Here is a 26,018-nt window from a genome sequence, read left to right as displayed (position 1 = left end):
AGAAAGGAGTTGCTTAATCCCCTCAAGTTATTGCCCTGCCAGAGAATGAGTGACCTTAGTAATGGATTTTATGCTTTTCCAATAAATCTCTATTGTCTGTATGAAATCATTTTATTTCTTTAATTTACTGTATATATGTGCATGTTGTCTGTATATGGGTGTTCTTTTGTATATGCATATTGCATGCACATGGAGGCTCACGGCCATCTCCATCTTTGTCATTTACTCACCTGACGTTTTGATTGATTGAGTGATTGATGGATTGATTGATTGATATGTTTATGGGTCTTTTGCCTGAATATATGTCTGTGTACTATGTACTTGCCTATTGCCTGTAGAGGTTAGAATAGAGCATTAGATCCCCTGGAACTAGTGTTAAAAGACAATTGTGAGCCATTGGGTGGGTGCTGGGTACCAAATCTGTGTTCTCTAGAAGAGCAGAAAGTGTTTTTATCCACTGAGCCATCGAACCCTTCTATCAAATGCTTTTATAGGACCCACACCTCACAGATTGCTAGGCTTGGATTATCCAGTGAGCTCTCATGTTCTGTCAGCATAGTGCTGGGGTTCCAGCTGCACACAGCTGGGCCCAGCTGTGATGTGGGTGCTGGGAATACACATGTGCAGGAAGCACTTCAGCAACTCTTCTCCATCAGGAGATTTTCCCTTGAGAATTTCAGTACCACGCAGAAATGTTGTGTGAATTATCAATGCATAGCTCTCCATTATCAAATTTGATATGCTTTCTATCCGTATCAGTGGATGTTCGGGTATATTGTCATTCCTGTTCAAGTGGGTTCATAATGTCTTGATTATGAAATTTTAGTTGGTTCATTGTGAAGTTGATACCGTGAATTATTATTTCCACATCATCCTTTGGTTACCAGGCTCTTATCAAGTATTAACATGATAGATATTATTACCAAAAACCAACCATCTTAGTCCACATTGAAAATAAAACACTTTTCATTTTACACAGCTTTGAAGTGTAATCTTGGCAAAAAAGTTAGATTTTATTGCAAAAATCTTAGCACCATGTCTGCTCAGTCAATGTGAAGAATTTTGGTGAAGAGTACTTTCAAATGCTCAAAATTATAATTGGCATTTGTAGCTGGCCATACATATTCATCAGATAAAAGACATTTTTTATGCTAAAGGATTTCACTGAACTTTGTAATGATACATATCTCTTAGGAAAACTCTCTTCTCTAACAAAGTTCAAAGAATTTTGTCATGTTCCATTACATGATCCTCGGTCAAAAGTCCATGATAAAATCATTCCATTTAAAGATGTGTCTTATCAGGCTGTAACTGCAGTGTGCTGGGTCTAATGAGGGGAAAGTAGGATGAACATCTGAACTAACATAGTCACTCGTTTTTACAGTGAAATTTAATGCTATCAAATCGGACTTTATACACTAGGTGAGAGCATCGGTGTATCTCAGAGGTGACCTTGCAATCTGGCGGAGGCGGGATACTCGTGGCCTTTGCCCGCTTGCATTTTAGATCTTTGCCTCTGTTCAGTATACACAACGGAGATATTAAGCAGTGGATCTGGGCTCATTCAGCCAAGACTACTTAAAGTACATTTCACTCATCTTTTCCTTCGTATCTGTCTCCCTTCTAAAGATGAGTTAATAAGAGCTCATGAAAAAAGTTTATGATAAAAATACTTAGTGGTTACTTAAAAACCTTCATAGGTCTGTAGTCTTGTATGCCTTTGCAAAGTTGCCCTTCCATTCCTCCCCACCATTTAAGTTGCTACTGTTCAAGACTATAAGAAAGGCAAGGAGCAGTCGCCCAGGCCAGGCGCTTCCGCCGGCATTATGACTGCACCTGTAAACCAGAAGCTTCTGGACCCCATTGATGAAACATCGGCTCTGAGTTTTCTTACAAACCAAAGGTAGATTTGGAATTTCTACAAACACAGAAAGCCAGAACAATTGACTCCTTATCTAAAATGGTCCTGAAGCTTGGCCTGGACATGACACAGGCCTGCATGGATCTACTCACACCCTGTGACATCAGAAATTGAAGATGGTCCTCATAGCCCTAAAAGTATGCCTGTTTGGAGGGATGTAAACTGGGAATTGTGTCCACATGGTTTCTTCCTCTAGCCAACCCCTATTCTAGTGATGTAATCTGATCCTTCCTGAGAAATGGGGCTACTTGTTGATGTAGTTAGCTGTCTTGACCTCATGTATATAAATTATTGCATTGCCTCTCCATTGTGTTTAAAAATCATAACATATAACATCTTTTCATATGACCTTTGATATGGTATCCTGCTGTTTCCTGAATAAATTGGATTATTTGCACTAGCCTTAAAAAAAAAAACTAAAATTATATAAGCTCTGTGAGATTCTAAGAGCTGCTGTGGTTTCAGGCTTTGCCAGGAGTTAAAGTCCAGGAACTAACATGTTTGATTTACTTTCAGGTCTTTTCCAATGGACACCTTGCCCCTGAAGAATACGACGTTCCTCCTCGGCTTTCCCCTCCTCCTCCAGTCACTGCCCTTCTCCCTAGCATAAAGTGAGTTTCATTGGACTTAGAGATTGTAGCCAGCTAAAGAGTTCTTGTTTATTCTTGGTGCTTGCCCTGTAATTGTATGCACATCTGCTTGGCTTGGTGTTTCTAATGCAGCACCCAAACCCCGCCTACCTTGCTCCACTTTTCCTCAAGCTTGAAGTGTCAGCCTTTGCTTTTTATAAAATCTACTCTGACTTGTGTTCAATGACAGTGGTTGATAGGCAGGGATGAGGTATGAACCTATAATACCAGCACTTGGAGGATGAGACCAGGAGGAGTGGCAGAAATTTGTGTCTAACTGCAGAGAGATATATAGTGAGTTCCAGGGCAGCCTGTGGTCCAGATGAGTCTTTGTATCAGAAAAGAATAGGAAAGACTGATTTGTATTCTTTTTACAAATTATTGTTCTTTTTTTTTTTTTTCCGGAGCTGGGGACTGAACCCAGGGCCTTGAGCTTGCTAGGCAAGCGCTCTACCACTGAGCTAAACCCCCAACCCCCACAAGTTATTATTCTTGATGTAATTAGTTATATACTCTAGTCTTAAACAGATTGGATGGTTTGGAAGTCATAGCAAGGGTTTTTGCTTTCAAATACTCCCAGGGAAATTATTTTAAAAGAAAGGGTGTGTTTTTTATTGTTGCTTGGTTTTTATCTACTAAGATCATCAAGTTACTCTTTTTTATTCTATTTTCCATTTGTTTCTGGTTTGTGTGTGTGTGTGTGTGTGTGTGTGTGTGTGTGTGTGTGTGTGTGTGTCTAGGTATATGTTGGTGTCTTATACATGCTAGACAATCACTCTCTCAACTACATCACTAACCATGCAAAGGTTTTCTATTATGATTAAAAGCCTCAGAACTTCTTCATTCCTTCCCCTGGAGGTCCTTGAGTTTCCACTAGATTTATAAAAGAAAGAAAGGAGAAACTATCCAGGAATCTAAAATACTCTAGAAAATAATCATTTCAGATGTGTGAGGTCACAAGAGAGCAACACTCCACCAAACAGTGTACTGCTCATTGACTACTTTTTCATCCTTTAAGGAAAGCCATTACAAACTGTGTCAATGAAACATGCTTTACAGTCAGGACAGAATGAGTCAGTGAAGATGGGTACAATTAGATACCTCAGTGCCCGAAATTACACCAGAGTGGAATTTGAGTTCCTTGAGGGAAGATTAGAGAGGCTGAACTGAAAGTCTGTAGGAGACATAGCAGTTAGAAGCAGTTACAAGTACTCTGTCATAGAATCTAAGTCGCTGAGAGCAAACTTGATAGTGTAAGAGTTGGGAGTAAACTCTAATGTGTGCACATACAGAAGGCATCTCAGCTCAGTGACCTCTATATTCAGGGTTTTAGGAAACAAATTACTGAGATGGTCCTAGCTCGTGAGCAGCTCCCCCAGCCCTATGCTTCTTTAATTCATACAGCTAATTATGGCTAGAAACGGTGTTGTGGTTTTGTTTGTTTATATTTGGTCCTTTGGCTAATTTGGTCCATGCTAATTTGAATGTTACAAATTAGCCATGGCTGTAAGTGTTAGATTTTTATTGGTATGTTTCTCTCCCTCCCCCAGCTATTATCTTTAGGAATTATGTAAAGTATATACAAGAGAGGAAAGTATATAAAATAAAATAATCCTAACAGCAGTAATGCATACCTCAAATATCAACATCCAAATTTAATTCTTTGGACTTTTTTTTTTAAGTGGATTTCTTTTAATTTACATTTCAGATGTTATCCTCTTTTTTCCCCTCCATTAAACCCCCTATTCCATCCCTCTCCCCCTTCTTCTATGAGGGTTCTCCCCCACCATTCATCCACCTCTCCCCACCTCCCCACTCTGACCTCCCCCTATACTGGGGTTTGAGCCTTGGCAAGACCAAGGTCTTCTCCTCCCATTGGTGCCCAACAAGGCCATCCTCTGCTACATATGCAGCTGGAGCTTGGGCCTTTTTTTGTAAATTGAGACTATTTTAGCATCATTTAGGTCATTTGTGGAGATGACCTCATGCTCTCCTTGTCATTTGATATTGTCACACCCTTTTTTTCAGAATATATATATTATTTTTCCTGTGAAATCATGAAATTCTGAAGTCAGCAGTAAAATAGTCATGTTGGGTTCCATGTTTTACCCTAGCATTTATTAATTGCCCTATTTTGAAGACGGTTCTCTCTCTGGACTTTTGGCTTCTGTCTGGCTAATACATGAGAGGATATGTTTAACTTAAATGTTACCTAAACTCTTTTGAGCTTCAGCTCCCTATGAAGCAATTGTTATGAATTATTTACTATATGGTGTTAACTATATTGGAAATTTTGATGACCTGAATGCCCTCTACTATAGCTGGTTGAACACTTCCTATTGCCGGAGCCACTATGAGTTGACCTGTCGACCTTACTAGCATTACTAATATTGTAATGCTTATAATACTTTCATTATAATCATTATATTGTTCAGGTTATTTTAGTATTTGATAGAATGTTGATTATGAAATTGTACTGCTACATAACATCTACATAATTTGTTATTAATACAGCTCTTTGACCCATTGGAGCTGTATGGTCCATGTCCCAGGAGCGTCCACTATAGGGGATAGTAGAGCAGAGGTCCTGGGGAAATGCATATGCTTGCTGACATAGAGCTACTACACATTCAGACCCCCACTGCCACCTTAGATTCGAGGTCCGTGTTCAAACATCAAGCCAATGTAAAATTACAAATCACTGCCTAAATTAATTTATAGTTCTCACAAATGTTGAAAGCCACAGAGTTTCACACAAGAATACCAGGCTAAGATATGGATGTCCCCTGAGGGGCTCTATCAGCTCCCTACTGTACAGGTGAGGGTGCTTGCAGCTAACCATTGGCCTGAACAAGGCGACTCCAATGGAGGAGTTAGAGAAAAGACTGAAGGAGCTGAAGGGGTTTGCAACACCACAGGAAGAACAACAATATCAACCAACCAGACCGCTCCAGAGCTCCCAGGGACTAAACCACCAACTAATGAGTACACATGGAGGGACCTATGACTCCACCCACATATGCCACAGATGATGGCATTATCCAGCATCAGTAGGAGGAAAAACCTTTGGTCCTGTGAAGGCTCGTTTTCCCAGTGTAGGGGATGCCAGGATGTTGAGTTGGGAGTGGGAGCGTCCTCATAGAAGCAGGGGGAGGGGGTCTGGGACAGGGGGGAAGGGGGTAACATTTGAAGTGTAAATACATATAATATCCAAGAAAAGTAAAATTAAATATATACATCAGGCTAGCAGTTATCTTTTAACTTCACCTATAGTGGTGAAAATAGTTATGAAGGTATAATTATTCGGCATTTGACACTGTTCCTTGATGCCTATTTTCTTGAGGGCAGAGGATATCCTGTGAGGTTTCCTTTCAGGCTAATCTTCATCTAGGTGATTATGTGACTCTTTCTACACAATTTATAATTTATTTCTGAAAATATGGTATCATAAAGTGAAAGTGAAAAGAAAGTCACTGTTTGAATAGATACTCCATTTGCTGAAATTTTTAAAAAGTAGTTTCTACATAACATTATTGACACTATAACTATAAAGCTTTAAGTAAAAACTTGAAATCTATGTATTTATTGTAATAACTTTTTTATAGAGGGAACAAAAATTCCTCATGTATTACTTTATAATTCAATTATAATGTATAATATTTATTTTACATATGTAGTATATTATCACATACTTGCTTATTAAGTTAAATCAGACTAATTTAATTTTTAAGTCTAATGAAATGGAAGACTATACATTTGGAATATTTATTGTCCTTGGCATACTCTACTATAGAATGAACACAGATGATATTATAAATACTAAGGTCATGAATACTTCCAAGTAAAACAACACTGTAGAACGCAGAGGAATCATTTCTTTATGCTTTGCTGTTTCCATATGGACAGTTTTAGTTTGGGCATATTAATCACAAGCTGCCAAACACGTTGGAACCAAAGCTACTCGGTTCATACTTTTCCTGAAGGGTTCTTTGGTGTGGGAGGCGGTGATGTTTGTTGTGGTTACTTTAAGTAGATAAGGTACTAAATTTGGGGAGGAGCGTTGTTGAAAAGAAAATCCAGATTTTGCTCAGCTGTCTAGCTTTTATTCTGGTGTTGTGCTCACTAGAGCCTGGGGGAACAAGATCAAACCCCCATCCCCTTTGGTACTCTAATTGAGGAGAAGAAAGGGTTGGATGCTGTCGGCGGTAATCTCCGGGAGGAAAATCAAATGTGGAACAGGATAAATAGTGACACACAGGTTGTCACTTTAGATGTGGTCCTGAGGAAAAAATCTCTGAAAGGGGGATTTTAAGGAGAAACACAGGAAAAGCAAAGGAGAGAGAGAGCCCAACTGTCTGTGTGGAAAGCCTGACCCTGGGACGCAGTCCTGCAGATGCTGTAGCTGTCTGCAGGTTAACAGGAAATCTGTGAGATTGCTCACCGTCAAAGCTTAGTCTAAAGCTACAGGGTGCCACAAGCTCTCCCTTTCCTGATAGTGGCAGAAGAACCCTCAAAATCATTGTAATACCCACGCCAATATTTGGGGCACATGACTTATATGCTGCAGACACAAGATAATCTTGTCAAATATCACTGTTTTGCTTTGCTGGCACTCTGGGCTTTGGTTTGTCTGAATAACACTTGTTTCTTGTTTGGGGAAGAACTATGTAGCACATGAAACATGAAAAAATATGGCAGCCCGAGCTTTTATTTAATAAAAACATTTATACCTTTACTTTATGCCGTGACTGAGTGAACAGAGATGTTCTACTACAGAAAGTAAGTAAAATGACACATTTAAAATGCTTTTCTGTCTATGAAAGGTTCTGAAAATTGTTGCTCTCCCTTTCTTGCCCGTGATTTTCTCCTCTAACATCCCTCATTATCTTTATTTAAAAGCTTGTAAGTGCTCAGTTATGTGCAGGGTAGTCCTTGATGACCTCCAGGTCTTCCCTTAAACATGTTGCAATTCTGAACAGAAACAGTAAAATGACAGTATAGCAAACACATCGATGAAAGGACATATGCTAAATGTATATAATGGAAAAGATCAAAGAAAATTATTGAATTTGTTGCCAGTTTCACAGGGATTTTTATATACACCAGAAATGTGAAGGGGTCTGCTTTTTGTTTTCAGAGAAAAGTTGATGTGTCAAGAGTTGCTCCAATTAGAAATGAAAAGCACTGGAGGAGGGTGATTTTTGAGGTCTGTTATAAAAGTAAACGGTAATAGTGGGTGCAGTCAGCCTGCCCTGCGCTTATTCTGGGAATATGCAGTCATTGGCAGAAGTATGTTTGTGAAATTTTGGCTTTAAAAGGTGGAAGTTCTTACCAAGAGCCGCAGAAAGTATCATCACGATGGAAATAGACCTCTTTCTCAACATTGTACATGAGCATATGCACTCAAGCCAGGGAATCAGCGTGAGTTTAGGAAAACGCAAATAAGTTTCACGTCAAGGAGATAATGGTTTTGCAACCTGGCAAAATGTGCCCCTGTGTGCTGTGACTCAGGAGCAGCAGCAGAGTGCAAGAGGTAGGAATGTGGAGCCATGGAATGTGGTGGAGTAATGGGTGTCAGTGGTTGTAGATGACCTGACATCTTTCTTTCATCTGGAGCCAGGCAAATAACTTGTCCTGCTTTATTCCTCCACGATTGTAGAGGAACACAATAAAATAATACCTGTCACTTAAGGTGTACCAGTGACTGACTGGTCTCCATGTCCCGAACTCCACCATCTAGATGACATACACCGTGGTTCTGCATCCGTTTCTGCTGCCCCCTGTTGCCGCACAGGCTATCCAACAGTTTGTTAGCGAGCATAGACTTCGGCTCCGCTTGATCTCTCCCATTTTTTTTATTTACAAGTTCTTTGGGATAAAGTTTCAATAAATTTTAAAATATTAACCTAACAGAAAATAGAGAACTTTCTTAAAGGACTTTATTAAAATGTTCAATGGAAAATACCAGGATGTACTTTTTTTATTTGAATAGAAATGGAACAGTTTTCTTCACTTCTAGTTATAACTCACCAAAATCCATTTAACCTGATAAAATGTCCAACTAGTAGTTTGTAACACTGTCCTTATGATTTGATAAAAATAATAAGTTACAGCCTGTAATATTGACATCAGTTGCCCTCTACCCAACAAAAGAATGAGTGGTATATAGCCAGCCGAGAGCTTCTGCCAGTGAAGGTCGTAAGATGTAGAACTATCCACAACCCGTGTTTGGTGGGCTTATTTTGTTTGTGTGTTTTTGTTTTATAATTGTTTATTGCTTGCACTGACGAGATGGTTACCTGCTACAAGGCCTGACCACCTGAGTACAATGCCTGGGAACCACAAAATGAGAGAAGGGACTAACAACTGATTCCCATGAGTTGTCCTTTGACCTCCATCCATACCTTGGAATGAGGGCACACATACAAACAAATATTAAGTTTAATGCAAATTAGTAACAAGTATTCCTCATAGCAAAATGCTTCTTGGAAATTCTTAAATCATTGAAGTGCCTGTAAGACACAGATTTGACGAATGTTATCGAATGTTAAGTCAAAGTTTCCCTTTCGTCTCTGAGGTATCCACTTAAGTAGATAGAGATAGTGTTCATTGAGAAGCACATCAGAACAGGGATGGATACATGCAGGGCACACTTCCTCTGCAAAGTGAAGAAGAAATCCCTGGTCCATGCAGAGACTGGTGAAATTGATGTCTTTCCCAAGGACTAGAGTTTGCAGGAAGATACAACTGTTTCTAACCTCATTAAAACACCATTGAGTCATCGTTCTGAGATATAGTACTATTGCTGCTACCTTTAGTTGCAAGGCGTGTCTTCTAAGGTTCGACCAGAGTGGCTGTAGCACAAGAATTGGTCTTTGAATTTCATAGCCTGTTCTGGGCTGAGTAGCAGATCCTTCTGCTACTACAGCAAAGCTTCAGGTCACCATTAGCTGACATTTTGGATCCTAAAGTATCTCTAAGAAACACAGCTTTAAAAATCAATACTAAAAACTTCTTCAAAGACATTAAAATATAAGCTTTTGAAAGCTCCTAAGGGAACATTTTCTTTGCTCTCTGAACTCTAGAAATTTATCTATAGAGTTGACCCTTTAAATATGGGCACATACACGCATGTGCGCGTGCGTGCGTGCGCGCGCACACACACACACACACACACACACACACACATATTCTGAAGTTATTTTCTTTTCCATTGCAACAGCAGTTCAGTCTTACTGACCCAAAAGTGAAATACTTAGAGTATGCAAATGTTCTAAAATTTGAGGGGAAAAAATCTGAAAATCTGTTTTAGTCCCAAAGAGTTCAGATAGGGACACTCAACTTGTGGAGAGAATACAAAGTGAAAATTTTACTTGGTGGCAAGAAGAAATGAAAATCATGTCCTAAAGGGCTCTTGCTCCCTCTACAGAAGGTGCTGAAACATTACACTTATTTTGAACATTTCCCGTGAGGTTCATAATTATTAAAATAGATTTGGATCCGTTTTTCTAGTGTCTTGCAAACTAGTTGTCTTTCTGCCTATTGGCTAAGTTGGATTTTAACAGATGTCTTTTGGACTATGTGTTGGGCAATAGCAAGGGTTAAATTAAAACCCACACAGGAAAGTAGATTATTTTTCAATTTTATTTTATATATTCTCCCAAATGATCAGGTAAAACGCTCAAATTCCTCATGGTATTCGATAAGTGTTTTGTTCGTTGCAGTTAGGTATCGTGAGTTGTAGAAATAATCCATTTCAGAGCTTTATTAATAACTAGTTCTGTCTTTATCTGCTTCTAATTCTGTACATGTTTAGTTCTTAATTACTGCAGTGGGAGGAACTCTAGCACTAGAATTATAAGTTCACAAAATAGGCAAGTTTCTCTCTATTATGGCTTTTTTGAAAATATAGGTACTAGCCACAGACAGGTTTGAACCTTTAAAGAGCTCCATGTTTGCTGTATTCTTATCACTTTTGCCTGTTTCCACAACATGGGAGGGAACGATTAACACTTTAATAGCTTGAGCTTGAATAATTGTACACATTTTATGTTACAGCTTTATAAAGTCCCTTCTTTTTTCATAATTTACATTTTTTTCTTACTTCACCCTTTTAAACCATAGGTATGAGTATTTTATCTTAACACTTCCCGGCCTTCCATTTCTGTTGATATAAGAACAGTTTACAGTCCAAAACTGCGAGTGCCAAACTCTTCATTTGTGTACATCACATCAGACCTTCCTGATCTCAGTGTCTATGATGCCTAAACCAGATTGGATTTTTTTCCCCTCTTGGTAGGTGTACTGGTCCAATAGCAAATTGTCTCTCCGAGAAAACAAGAGACACAGTAGAAGAAGATGATGATGAATACAAGATTCCTTCATCCCATCCTGTTTCCCTGAATTCACAACCATCTCATTGTCATAATGTCAAACCTCCTGTTCGGTAAGAAGATGGGCATCTTTGTCCCACCCTGCATCTGCATAAGCGTCCTCATACTGTCAAACACGGGGGTTGTCTGTATGCAGTTCAGTAGTATGTGCTTGGTTCAAAGTCCCGTTCCTAGTCTAGCCTGTAGTTCCTATAGCTTTCCTTCATTGCTTTCACATAAAGACTTTGTTGCCTTCTTCCCCCAAAAAGCCAAATTACAATCTAATAAAATGTAGCTATGCATTACATATAATAATGATTAATTCATGCATTTCTCCTAAGATATTTTAATGAATTTCTTTAGGTCCAAGCATATATATCATGAAGAAAAATTAGTGATTAGAAACTAATGTTAAGGTGCTAGGTCAGCCTTCCTAAGAATTTTTGTTCCTAATGTGAAGGCTACAATAATTTATATTCATTTTCCTTCTTGATATGTAATGTGCTTCTACTGAAATCATAAGATAACAGGGGGAGCCCTAAAGCTACCTCTGTTAACTTCTCTTTTGACCAAGCACTGTTTTACCTTCTCTTGGGTGGTAAGAATATAAAGAACACTAGGTTTTATTGTTTTTATTATATCTTATTTTATTTTTTCTTTTCTTTTTTTTTTATCCTATAATATGGGACATTCTTGGTCTTTGAAGTGCCAGTCACATTGACTTTTACAAATTATTGATAATGGTTTACATGTATTGAGTTATCAGTTTGTCTTTAAGTAAAATCATGGCTTTGCATGCATAAAATTTAAAGTAGTTATAATAGCATTTATATAATTTGCATCCTACTGACATTCAACCTATTAGCTTTATTTTCTGAACTTACTTTCCGAACTTGGGCTCTCCTTGCATAATATTCCTGGAGCTGTGCTTGGCTCCGCTCTGCTCAGCTCTGTTAGGCCACTGTCAGTAGCCGAGCTGCCTGGGGCCTCCTGACGACTGACGGATAGGAGACTGTAACGCCATCTGTCATCCACTCCATCTTTACTCAGTGTGTTGCTTCCTCTTGAGGCCAGGTCAGTCGACTGAAAGTATTCTATGAGTAGTGCGTCCATCTTTGGAGGTGAAAACTCTTCTCAGGTGCCTCACTAAGGTGGAAAAAGAAATACTTAGAAAAAGAGATCTTCTTTTAGACCAGAGTTGTGTCTCAGAAGGGATGCCGGTGAGCTGGGTTACTGCCCAGGCTTAGTGATGCACTGCACCCACACTTTGACTGTTACAGCAAGGGCCAGCTATCTCTTGTTCATCAGGCTGGTGAGTGGTCCTGAAACAGGAAGGGGGAAGAGCCACGTGCCCACCCAGCTAGCCGAGGGAAAGTCACGCCTTCTCATCAAGTATAAACTGCTAACAATTCCCCGTTCTTTAGCTCTTACTAATTTAGTACAGTAATTTTTAAATGCGAAGATTGAACAAGATTTTTTGGTTTCTTTGGGATTCTCATTCTTTCCATGGCTGGAAGACCGAAGGACATGATTTTAATTCATCAAATTTTAATTGTCGCATCAGAGTGGATGATATTTCAGTGGCTAGCCTCTTGGATACTGAAAGTCAGTTTAAATTATAACCATCATAACCATCTCGCACGGTTATAGAGAAGTAATAAATGTTGCTAATCCCTAAGCTTAATTGTAGTGAATTCCTTATCTCATTTGTTCTTGAGAACCAGTGAATGGAGTGTCACCCCATGTCGTCGGCAGAGTACTCCCTCTCCTTAGAACTTCCTCTTCCTGTATGTCTCTCACTTCCCCTTGGGAACACCAAGAAAAATAGATTGTCAATATGTGGGAAGTAAAACAGTAAATGAATAATTCAATTCAGTTTGAGCAAAATCCATCATCGTTATGAAGATTCAATATGTAACTGTTCTTAAATGAACCATATCTTGCCCGTTAAAAAGAAGTGGCCACCAGAGAGAGTAGAAATGAATGTCAGATGAATCACTTCAGTATCTCCTGAAATACCCACTGTCGTCTCCAGTGTGGCTGCACTTTCACTGTGCTCTTAGATGTCAGAGTAATTCAAGAGAAAAGTATAAGACCTCACTCTTAAACTCTTCGTTAGTCGCTGTTACCAAGCTAGATGCTAAAAAGTAAGCGTGTTCTGTGTCCCCGGCCGGCCTACACTCCCGTGCCTCAGTTTTATCCAGTATTGATGTCAACACCAAAATTATGCCTTTTAAGTTAAGTAATACTTAACCTGAATTAAACCACTTGATGTGCACCTAACGCCTTCGCTGACATCACTTTCCTAAGGTGTCAGAGAGCCAGCATTTGTTGGACATAGTGGTGAGATAGGCTCAGAAGTTGTAGGCCTCTGAGTGTTCCCTGCAGAACTTAAATTGTGGAACGCTTCATAGTGGTTCTTCTCTTTTAAGGCCCGAGCATAATTTCGATTCAAAGAATGCTTAAGTTGAGAAAACACATTCAATGTTATCAACAAATATGGAGACTGTGAGACCTTTCATGGCTTTCGGTGGTCTATGCTTCTCAGTCACTTCAGAACTCTGATCAGGTGCAACTACACTCGTACACAGATGTGTTTCGGATTTCAGCTGCTTTAGTAGCTCTTGGTTTCAGAGAGAGAGAGACAGAGACAGACAGAGAGAGAGACACAGAGAGAGAGAGACTCTGAGAGAGAGAGACTTTTACCTTCAGACATACACATCAGGTCAGGGTATCTGCATATTGTTACTACTCCTTTTTGGAGAATAGACAATTGTTTTTGTTTTGTATTCTTACTATCTTAGTAGGTGTGACAGTCTGCTCTGTGATTGTTACCTCATGCCTGTCATGACTTTTAAATGATTCTTGCCCTCTGGTCTCCACATTAGGTCTTGTGATAATGGTCACTGTATACTGAATGGAACTCATGGTACGCCTTCAGAGATGAAGAAATCAAACATCCCAGATTTAGGCATCTATTTGAAGGGTATGTATGGAATATCTTTTCCTTTGCAATATACATCTGAATGGTTGGAACTTAAAGGCAAAGTTCTCTTCTGTCTTCATACTGAGAATACATTGAGATTTTGTGTTATCCTCCAGGAGATGTTTCTGATTCAGCCTCTGATCCAGTACCATTACCACCTGCCAGGCCTCCACCCCGGGACAACCTAAAGCATGGTTCTTCAGTCAACAGGACGCCCTCTGATTATGATCTTCTCATCCCTCCATTAGGTTGAAATTTTAAAAGCAGTTTAAACAGCCCCTGGCCTGCTCTCCGTATCCCTGCATTATTAGAATTAAGATTCAGGATAATGCAGACCCTCGGTTGAGAATTTGCCTAAACGTAATTGGGTTCTCCAGTTGATGGTGGCTCCTGCATTCACATGACATCATTCTAACAGATGAACTAATTGCATAGAGAATAGTTGTTAATATTCAGGCTGTTTTTATAGCATCCTTTATAGTTTGTAAGTATCTGAATTTTCTGTAATAATGCGCTACTTTAGTAATCAAAGAAAAATACTTAACTTAGTCTGTTTTAAGCTATATTTCCATGATATCATCCTTACATAACTACAAAATGACAGCCTGGAAGAGCTGGCCATCAGTGAGGACTTCCTCAGGTTGTCTCTTCTAGAGTCAGTTCTGGGCTAAGACCCAAGAGTGTTGCTCATTCCTTGGCCTCTGTCCAGTGGCTTTCAAATGATGGTGTGGAGTGTCAACCCAGGGCCCTCCAAGTTACTAACCCATAGTAAACATAAGCCACACTTTACTTCAGCATGAAACGGCCAGGCCCTCTCAGGCTAACTAACTTATGAGAAAGTTTATACTTCATCCTAGAAAACAAGAACAAGTTCTGTTTAATCTGTTTATGAGCTTTTCTGAATTGTCTGTTAGGCTTCCAAAAATATTAAGTGACCTTTTGTATTTCTCATATGCACCTCTGTCTAGTAGTTTGAACTGTCCTATTACAGTGTCTTTGGCTTCTGATTTATTGATCAGAGGCTTTTCTTCTGTTCTTTCTCTTCATATGCTTGAATTCTAAGACTCTCCTAACTTCCTGTCTACAGTCTTGTTTCCTTACTTGCTTTTTCTCTATGCTGGATCTTGACCTATTACTCAGGTCCCTATGATCTGGATGACAATGTTTAATAGAGTTCGCGCTACATTTTTGGTTCACTATACTAGGCATAGGTGGTTGATGACCTTTCTGTTAGCTATTCCCGTAGAAGTTACATCAGCCTACCTCTTCTCTTGGGCCTTCCTCCAGCTTGGCTGTGTATCGGTACTTACTTACCGATCTCTCAGCTAAGCACATACATTGCTTGTCTTTCCGGGACATGTATTTATGAACCCCCAGTGACAGCAGCATCTCACTGGATGCTGCTCGTATTTCTCTTCTCTCTTCTCATAAATTCTCCTTTATGAGGCCAATTAAACACTTTCACCTGTCAGTCATAAGTGTTTGTGAACAGGTTTTCACTCCCCTTGATAGTATTTAAGCTCCTTAAGTTTTGATCTTCATATCACTCAATTCCTAGCATGGTGCCTGATACTTAAGGGCTGAAAAAAGATTTGAATTTAATTATATGACAGCAAGAGCCTGAATGATAACAAATCTCTCCTAAATCTTCAAATACTTAAAATTAGAAAAATATTTGTGATGATTAGTTCAAATATTCTGCATATTTTTGCCAGGCAGGCACAAAGAATGATAAATTCATTTTAATGTATTTATGTCTAATTCATTCTGCTTAAATACATGTGTATTTTTATTATTAGAATATGAAGGCATTTACATATAGCCTGTCTCCTGACAGCATATTTGATGTGCATATTTGAAAACCATATTCAGTTCATTTTATTTTTTAAAAATTCAAGGTAAGAAAAACTCTGGCCTAGCAAAGAGTAGCAGGGATAAATATATAGACATAGATCCACACTGCAATATCCTATATACACCGAATAAACCATATAGATAGATGATAGATAGATAGATAGATAGATAGATAGATAGATAGATAGATAGATAGATGGATATATGCACACGCACATACACACACACACACACACACACACACACACACACACACACACACATACACGTGGGTCACTAGCTTTGGGGCCACCTGAAGGGGTTCTCCATTGACAAGTTCCTCTCTGGAGATGACAGTTGAGCAAACAGTACATTCTGCTGCACTTGTGCATTTGTTACATATTTTGACATTACATCTAATGCTTGGTACAATTTAAATGAATTACCGTTCAGAGCAGCAAACGTTAGGGAATGGTTAGACATGGTGCGGTTTGTCTCAGGAGAGGCCATGAACTCTCTTCATAGCTGAGAGATTTTTGTTTGTCTGCTTTTACTGATAATTTTCAGTTCAGAGTTCTAGTATATTAATAGTACAAAGGGACAGTGAGTTAATTTATAACTTACAATGCTGCTTTTTATAGAAAGACCCAGGAAGCAGAAAAATGTTTTCATGGGGAGATATTTTGTGTGTGTGTGTGTGTGTGTGTGTGTGTGTGTGTTTACATGTACATGGGCACATACATGCACACGTGTGTGTTTATGTACATTTCCTATCCAGACTCCCACAAAATTATCCACCCCATTATGTAAGTCAGGGAAGTACTGAACAAACCCTACAGGTGAACTTACAAGCAGTAAGGGAAATCAGTCATTACTCTTCTTTAATATTGTGTTTTCATTAAGGAAGTTCTACTGTTGATAATGATCTTTCTTCAATGCAGGTGAAGATGCTTTTGATGCCCTCCCCCCATCCCTTCCTCCTCCTCCACCTCCTGCAAGACATAGTCTCATCGAGCATTCAAAACCTCCAGGCTCCAGTAGCCGGCCTTCCTCAGGACAGGACCTTTTCCTTCTTCCTTCAGGTAGGAGTGAGTGGAGAGCCAAAGAGGGGGCTGGAGAGATGGCTCAGTGGTTAAGAGCACTGACTCCTCTTCCAGAGATCCTGAGTTCAGTTCCCAGTAACCACACGGTGGCTCACAACCATCTGTAATGAGATCTGATGCCCTCTTCTGACATGCAGGCGTACATGTAGGCAGAACACTATATATGTAAAAAACAAGTAAATCTTTCTTTAAAAAACAAAACAAAACAATTTTCTTTTAGAGCAAAGTACATCTGAGATCCTGCTGTCACATTTATGGTAGTGTTTGCTGAGTCTCTGGCACACTAGCAGAAAGGCTTGTAGCGAGAGCTGTGGTTGCCTAGTTTGCTTGACACAGATTGAGTTAATGACCAAATACCACAAAGATGGCAGAGTAATAAAGAGTCTTATGCTTCACATGACCCAGTGAGCGACTCCACAGCCATGCACTCGTGGGCAACGCCAGTTGACTTTAGTGGGTTATTTAATATTGTTTAAAAAGAGAGATGTAAAGTCAGATGGGGGTATGTTGGTGAGGCAGATGAAGGTTGGCAGGAGGGAGTTGTGGCTGGGTTGTATTTTGAGCATTGTGTACATTGAAGAAAAAGAAGAGAAGGGAAGGAAGAGGGTGCATGCTCTGCGTATTCTATGCAGCAAGCGATGCCTTCATGCCAGCAGAGTCCCTAAGAGAGGGATGATGGCGTGGTGGGCTAATAGGAGAGGCATAGCCTTTTAGGTTCTTCATCCCCTATTTCCAGCAAAATGTTTTTCTAATAATGGACTTCATTTTTTTTCAAGATGTGCTTTAATACCCTGGTTTTATTCAAAGCATAAGGTTTTACATCTTAACAAGGTAGCTTTTCTAAGTTTTTCTGTTATTAACTATTTTAATTTTTGTTTTAAGTATGGAGATAATGTTGTCTTCAAGGGAAAACAAATAGAGTTGTCCTTTAGTGCACATCTGTAGAGCATGGAGCAGATATGAAAATGCAGAAACTACAGGAAACCCTCAGCACACATTGGGCAGAATTATCAGGCAAAGGAAACCCACTCACATGTAGCAGGGCTGTTGCCATCGCACACACAGCAGTCTGCCCGGGTAGAGGTGTGTGGTCTGTGCCTTGAAAGGCTCCCCTTCTGGACTAGCTGTGGGAAAGCAGTTAGCTGGACGTGGCTGTGCATGCCTGCCATCCCGGCGCCATCCCGGCAGCTGGCACTCCGAGGCACAGGGCTGTAACTTGGAGGTCATCCTGGGCTACACCAAGAGATCTTCCCTCAAGAATAGAAACAAAATTCTTCTCTTTTTCATGTTTTCTGCTCACTTTCATATAAGATAAATTGGGAGAAACCTTTTAAATGCTCTGATTGTTCTTTGCTTCCTTGATACCTTGTTAAAAACCTATGGAGCTATTAATCTCCTCTCTCCTTCCCTCAACCCCCACTGCCCACCCCCACCCCATCACCACTCTGCTTTTCTCTCTTCTCTTTCTCATGTGGTTTGATAATGGAGAAAGTTTGGAAAAAATTCATGAAACACAAACTCTGGTCACAGAATAACATGTTCCACTTTATGTTTCAAGGGGTTGAATATTGAAAGAGTAATTTCCAGTCCAGCTTTTCAGCAGCAAGTGACTTGTTAGTATTTGGTCCACTATTAACACATTCTACCCTCATGCTACTTATGGTTTGCCTGGATGCTGCCTAAGACCAAGTGCTCTAAGGTGATCTACTTCAAGCAAGAAGTAAGACAAGCGTGTAGCCACGACTCTTGGTGCTGAGTGGCAGTTTCTGATTCGCATCCTCTAGCTTTTCTAGTTTACTCCCAATTTAAGCCTCTGTACAGTGATCTCTTTTACAACAAAGTCATGATCTCTAAGAACTACCAGAAAATATTTTGTTACATTTCATGAAACGTGTGGTAATTTTTCTAAAGAAATACAGTGGCACATTGCTGACCACCGGTGATTCTTCACACTGAGAGTAAAACTTCACGAAAGACATACTTACAAAATCACAGTTCCACTCACGCTATTAGAAGTGTAGACCTGAACAAAGGTAGCTGCCCAACTCACTTTCCAGGAGCTACCGCAGTAATCCCTCTTCTGATGCCCAGTGTTTTTAATTAGGCAGTGGACTCGTAAAATATTTTTCAGTGTTAAGGTGAGTTCCTTGAAAAGTATCCTAACCTAAGGACGGACTAGATATCTTAGAAAGATACTGCATTTTCTGAAAATATTATACTAGGTCCCCACCTCTTTCTAACCATGACAGCTGAGTCAGGGGGCCAGTTTTCCTCTGCTCTGGATTTGGGCTTTCAGACTACGGAACTGCCTTTCTGCAGAGAAGCCTCGTGACTCCAGTGGGCTCGGGGAAGGACAACCGTGCAGAGACTCAGCTCTGCTCTTCCTTTGTGTTTCCCACCTTGGGCTTTCACACAAGATTTCTTTTGGCGAAATTATAATTTCCACTAAGGTGCATGAACCATCCTTTATGGACGGAGCCAGTCAAACCTTAACAAAACGCGAGTCCTCAACAAAAGCTCCATGATTTCCTGCCCACAAACCCAAGGCAACTGCTGGCATACATGCCTTTTTCTCTTTGTAACAAAAAGAGAGAGAAAGGAAGCATCCCTTTGTGTGGGAAGGTTGAAATAGGCATTTCTGCGGCTTTGTGCCAGGGCCTGAGCTTAAGCAAGGGAGCTAGGACAGCACTAAGTCTTAATCACACCCTGCATGGATTCTCTGTGAGGGACGCAGGATGGACCTGTGCTTGGCAGCCTTCCTCTCACTTTCTCTCTAACCTGGAATCTCTCTTGAAGTCCATATCCAATCTTAAAGTCACAATTCAATTTTAAGATCCAGTGATGTTGTTAAAGTAAGGTGTACTTTTAACTCTGAGACAGGGACAGACATCTGTATAGGTAAAACTCAAAGAAATCCCGTGTGCTTGGCCCCCACCCTGGAGAAGGACACGGTGGGTATAATTTACTCAACCCTTGTGAGACCTCATCAGTGATGGGCTACTCAGACAGCTTTTGCCATCTGCGAGGTTGACAGAGGAGTCACATGAATGATGTCAACTGCTGCGTCCTTCCTATGCGGAGGCCACCATGATAACATGTGAGAAGGCCAAGGGCGAGAGCTGCACTCACTCCTTAAACGCTCTTCTGCTCAGCACAGCCTCTGGGGATTTGCTGTAAGGAGTCAGGCAGGGCCTGCCTATGCTGTACATTAGACTCAGGACTACATTGCTTCTTAGCAAACTGAACACATTGTGTGTATTACATTCTCAGAAAAAAAAATATTACTATTTAATCACACATTGGCTGCAGCGTTTTCAATTTGTGTTTTAATCATAAATTTGGACATTGGCCTTACTTAGTTTTAAAAGGATTTAATTCAGCAAAGCTTTATTGATTTTCAAATTTCCCTTCTCAGAGGACAGCTAGTAATTATAATACTCTGTAGTCATTACTCCCCGTAGCGTCATTCCCCGACACAGTAGCTCCAATTCAGTAGCTCTCAGCAGTGATCCCCCTTCTCCCTGTCCCTTACCAGGAGCAACTTAGCTTGAAGCCAGGTGGACACATGAAGGAACAGACTCTAACTGCTTTTGCTATTGATTTAAATAATTTAGTGTATCCAGTCCCATCTTAGGTAAAATGATTTAAGGGAAAAACATTGAAAACCTACAATTGTATATTTTGTAGTCGATTTATAATACTAATATATATCCGGATTTTAATTCTTTTAAGTTTTCAGTTGCTGTCTAGAAATAATGTAGAGATGCCCAGTAAGCTTGTAAGTGGCCTATAAGGTGGAATAAACAAGTACAGATAGTATGAAGTCAGGATAAAGCTAGTGACAGTTGCTCTAGGAAAAGAAAATTAGACAGTAATTAGCTAATGGCTTTAAATAACACATGCTCTAGTGAGATATTAGTATATTAGTATAACATATAGTATTTTATACTATATTACAGTATAAATAAAATAATATATTAGTATATATTATAGTATACATAATGTAGTATAAATAATATATAATAAAATATATAGTATAAATAAAATACATAGTATAAATAAAAATAATATAATAGTATAAAATAGGCAAGTTTGAAAGCATGTCAATTCTTCTTAAATAATCAGATCAGATTCTGTTTGTTTTGCCAAATTCAAATGAATAACCAATGGACTAAATTATAGCCAAACTATATACACCTATAATCTATCTTCCTTTATGGAAAGTATGTGTTTGTATGGATTTATTAAGAGCAAGCTAATTGCCAAACAGTTTGCCTGTTGCTGTATTTGAGTTAGGAGATACAATGTAAGTAAGGAAAATCCTGCCCTCCAAGGAACTTGGAGCAATTTCACAGATGGTACCAGCAGAAGAAAATAGATGTGGAAAACATGACGGTGGAGGCGGTGACTAAATTATTAGTGCGCCAAAGAAGTCAGAGATAATGTTGTTCTACTCAGACAAGAGTGCGTGCTAAGGCTTTAAGCCCATGTACTGCCAATTTTAAAGTGGTTAGGCCTGTGGTCCACTCCCATTGTCTCTTTAGTACCACTTGGTGAACACCATAACATATAGTGAAATAATTTTTTGGTCTACAATTCACATTTCATAAATTTACATGACAAAATATGAAAGAGTACATTTTTACTTTGTATTCAAACTTTATTTTTCGAAATGGTGTATTTTTTCACAGTTGAATTCAATGAGCTAACCCAAGAACTTGGTCTTAACATACTTTGGGACTTCCAAGATAGTGTAGTTAGTAAGAAATACCTTCTATTTACAGATTTTTGAACATACATTAATTCATTTAAGAATTGCAAGCGTCTGGTCTGTTTACAGATTTATCTTGATGTCAGCGTCAGGAGTCGAGTGGTCCAGCAGTGCTCCCCTAAGGCAGAGTGGGCAGTGTTTCCTTGATGCTTCTTTCCCATCAGCCTTCATTCATTGACGTGCAGTTAGGGATAGAAATTTGAGTGAAGAGGAGGCAAAGTGATCTGAAAAGATAAAGAAGGAACCGGACTCTTAATTTGGATGTAAGGGAGTAGCTCTAAACTGAACAGATGAATGAGTTTGAAAACTGCACAGTCCATTGGGGTATTACTGCTCATGAAATTAGTTAGCCAATTCATTATCAAAATCTACAGTCCTTAGAAAGTTCCCAGTATTCTCTCTTCAGCCAACCAGTAGGGATCATCGTTTTAATTAAAGAATCTTCTTTATTTTTCAGATCCCTTTTTTGACCCAGCAAGTGGCCAAGTTCCATTGCCTCCGGCCAGGAGAGCACCAGGAGATGGTGTCAAATCCAACAGAGCCTCCCAGGACTATGACCAGCTCCCTTCATCTTCCGGTGAGTCGTCTGAGAACGGTAACAGCATTGTCAGCGCCCTTTGATCTGTAGCTTCCGCCCTTCGTGCATTCGACTTCAGCATTCACTTACTTTCCTTATCCTGTGTATTCGGCTTGTAAAGCGTATGTTAGGAAAACAGTACCCAGAAAATTACCTCAGAGAAAGAAAAAGCGAGGCTTGACCTTATGTGTGAATAGTCGGAAAGCTCAGTCCTTGTTTGGGAATGCATTTTCTTTTAACTTCCGTCTGTTGCAACCAGATTTGAGAAATCCAAACGATATCCTTGAGCATCTGCCTATGCTGGTCTTTTGTTTTGTTGTTGTTTTGTTTGTTTGTTTAATTTCACATTAAGACTGAAGACTCTAAAATTCCTATCAGTAACAAACCATGTTACTGTTAGTTGTTTTTTGTGGGCTTTCTGTTGTTGCTCCTTTTGCTGTTATGGTCGGGTGGGTGGGAGGCTGGTTGGCTGGCTGACTGATTAGTTGGTTAGTTGCTATTAGTTTTGTTTGTTTTTTAAGACAGTGTTCCCTGTAGACATATATCCTTCCTAATACCTGTCATTATCCCAAATTCCATCATTCATTCATTTGCTTGACTCATTTGTCTGTCTCTTCTGCTAGTACCTTAACACTGAAGCAAGGACTGCCATCTCAGGTTGCTAGAGTGAGTACCACAAGCTACATGCTAATCAACAAATACTCAGTTCTTACATTCTGAAGCCTCAGAAAGCCAAGAAAAAGTGCCAGGCACTGGGATCTGATGAGCATTTGCTTCCTTCTACATAGGGACCCGTCTTCTCACTCAGGTGTAGTGAGCTGCAGGCCTTTTTTCTCTGAATATTAATCCCTTTCCTGAGAGTTCCACTCTCACAACTTATTTAGCCACTATAAAGGCCCGAAGAACACACACAAGAGCCAGACATAGGGTCATACCGCCATAGTGCTAGCACTCAGAAGCTGAGGGGAACCTTGTACCATGTTTAGCAGCAGACTGAGATACACAATAGCGTAGGAAAGCCAAGACCAGTGTGGCTTACTTGGGGAAACCCTGTCTCCAAACAAACCATTTAAGTGAGACACAACGAGACCGTATATTGCTGTGTCTCTGTTATCCTCCTGGATGCCCAACACAGGAGTATATTGATGGGGACAAGAGAAGGTATGTTAAATGTAATATTCACATAGTGGGGCCCTCTGAATAAGTGAGCTGCTTTGAGTTTTATCAGCAGTGTAGTTTCTCCACAGTGCTATATAGGAGATGCAGAATTCCCTCTAAAATCTTAAAGGTGTTAACACTTGTATATGACCTGGGAAAGCACAAAAAAAGCTTAACTCTCTCACGTTTTGGTCCATGTTGTCTTCCTGTTCACGTCTAGCTTCTCAGAGCTTTCAGATCTGTCCATGTGTAGACCGTAGTTCCAAGTAAAACAGGCTGACAACACATGGAAATCAAGAAGGGAAAATATCTGCCAGCCCCACATGACATAAGAAAGCAAAGCCATCACTGAAGTGATGTTGAAGTATTGGCAAAAGTGCCACATCTGACTTCAAATCATGTATTTGGCACCTCCAGCTCCATTAAATAAAGGCATTCGTGCACATTGTGAGTCAAGCCGTCAATAACACACAATTTTTTTAAACAGGGGCACATCTGTACCAGCCTCTGGATTAGGTGTTCTCATTTAAAACCTACCTAGATGCTATGGGCCTTCACAATCTGTTCTGTCCAAGGCCCTTTTAAATGACCTAACAGGGATTCTGGTGCGGTTGTGAATTCTAAAAGAAATGAATGTCAATCATCTTTCAGAGCTACATAAATAACTGATTGTAGCTTACTCGTCAATGAACTATGAAAGGACAGTTCTAAAGAATTCAAAAATAGTTTCATCAATGTAAAAATGATGTTCTTTGTTCCCCTTTTAAAACACTGTGTGTGCAAGTACACCTGTATAGCTACAAGGCACTTCAGGTGCATTCATTCCTCTCAAAGGAGGTATTTTATAGATTAAAAAAAAGTTAATGTTGCCATTGGTATTTTATCAAATAATTATGTGATAAAAACATTTACAAAAACATAAAAATTTCACTGGCTTATTTTAAAAGCATATATGTCTGGATTGAGGCAACAATTTCTTTTGCCAGTAATTGACCTATTCTTTATATAAGTATTTTACACATAGCTTGTGTCACTAATAGTTACATGTAAATTTTACAAAATCGTGATGCTGCTTTTCTCTTAATATATATTGTGCTGCAGTTTGAATTCCTTAAGCATTCCATAATGCGTGTTCTTCTATGCAGCATTACCCTTGAAAAGGATTCTTCATATCATTAGTAGTTAAAGGACTTCAAGGACTTGAAACAATGCTAATTTATCCGTGACTCACGTGAAAGGATCTTATTTCTGAGTATACTGACAAATTAAGGAGGTGTTGTTATAAGGGAATGAGCCGCGGTGCTTCATCTATTATTAGCTCAATGGAAACTTGAAGCACTGTTGAACATATTAGTAATCATTTTGGAGATTTCAGCTGGAAACCATGGTTGTCATTCACACAAGATGTAGAGCTGTGTTTTCATTACCTTCGGTGATGGGGCCAAAGGCCATTAGCACCTAGTTCTGAATCCACAATGGAAATGTCAGTGTCAGTGCACCTAGTAATTAATGTGGCTTGAGAACCTTCATGGCTCCAGTTTTAAAATCTCAGGGCTGAAGGGTTGGTCCTCAAAGATCTGAACAGTCTCACATGTTGCATTCTGTGTATTCTAATACAGTTTATACGAGGATTTTTCATGTGTTCATGTTTCACTGAAAACTCATCTGTTGATTAAACAGTGTCCACGACTGTAGAAATTCAGCATCACAATGGAAATAGGCTCCCAACTTAATTGACAGTGCTTATGTGAATAACAAGATGGTAATATATTTTAAGATTTTGTTCATCCTTTATTCAGTTGAATTCATGTTATTTTTTCTAATTATTAAGTATTATAGAACATAAGAAACATAAGAAAATTACTAACCAAAGAATAGTCATGCTTATTCCAAGAATTGTACTCATTTACTATAGTCTATATTCAGACTTATGTACATGCTATATAATATTTGATTTATTCTGGGGCTGGGGATTTAGCTCAGTGGTAGAGCGCTTACCTAGGAAGCGCAAGGCCCTGGGTTCGGTCCCCAGCTCCGAAAAAAAAAATATTTGATTTATTAAACATTTATTATAGGATAGAAATTTTGATAACTACTTTAGGAAACTAGAAATGAGACAATGAGACTATTTAATATACAATGTATACTATACATAATTCTTTATATAGGTACACAAATGATATTTATATAATATATATGCTGTTATATACTTTAAACATAAATTGTAATATATAAATATAAATAAATGTGTACAACTGAAATAAGTTTAATTTATAGATTAAAGAAAAACAGCATGTTTTACTAATCTGCCAAGCATCTCACATCAACAAGTATCAGCCAATAAAATGTAAGTTGATTCTAACAGTCTTAGTAAGTTATGCAAATATTTTTCTTTTATTGTTAGTGAAGTTTGTGTCGTGATTCCCACAGTAGCCAAGCCAAAGAAAACAGTTTAGGACATGATCAAAAATCACCCCTTCGTGTAGCAATGGTTGCTAAAGCACTCGTGGTCCTCCTCTCTAGTAACTCAGAGGAAGGCCATGAAGGGACAGCAGTGACAGCAGAGCCGGATAAGGCACTGAAGCAGTAAGTGCCCCAGGACCTCAGCAGAGTCCCTACCTGAGTTCTTGATGCCCCTTTTTTTTTCTATTCTTTTTCTTTATTGGAT

General features: G+C 39.3%; 1 protein-coding gene across 15 annotated transcripts in view; it reads left to right on the top strand.

Annotated features, from left to right (window-relative positions):
• Positions 1-26,018, top strand: part of Cblb (Cbl proto-oncogene B) — a 167,065-nt gene that overhangs the window by 132,960 nt on the left and 8,087 nt on the right. For 8 of the 15 annotated variants that reach the window (NM_001437715.1, NM_133601.2, XM_087575387.1 and 5 more), the window contains 5 exons: positions 2,438-2,532; positions 10,850-10,996; positions 13,811-13,908; positions 16,683-16,823; positions 22,073-22,192. In NM_001437715.1, the coding sequence (NP_001424644.1) occupies positions 2,438-2,532; positions 10,850-10,996; positions 13,811-13,908; positions 16,683-16,823; positions 22,073-22,192 (601 nt within the window). Of the gene's footprint in view, positions 1-2,437; positions 2,533-10,849; positions 10,997-13,810; positions 13,909-14,024; positions 14,157-16,682; positions 16,824-22,072; positions 22,193-25,627; positions 25,698-26,018 lie in introns of all 15 variants that reach the window. The other 7 variants (NM_001437714.1, XM_087575381.1, XM_087575385.1 and 4 more) reach the window with 3 other exon arrangements.

Source organism: Rattus norvegicus, chromosome 11 (genome assembly GCF_021556685.1).
Source record: "Rattus norvegicus strain SHRSP/BbbUtx chromosome 11, alternate assembly SHRSP_T2T, whole genome shotgun sequence".
NCBI classification, from domain to species: domain Eukaryota; kingdom Metazoa; phylum Chordata; class Mammalia; order Rodentia; family Muridae; genus Rattus; species Rattus norvegicus.
The sequence above is the reverse complement of the archived record's forward strand: the minus strand, read 5'-3'. Positions and strand labels throughout refer to the sequence as shown.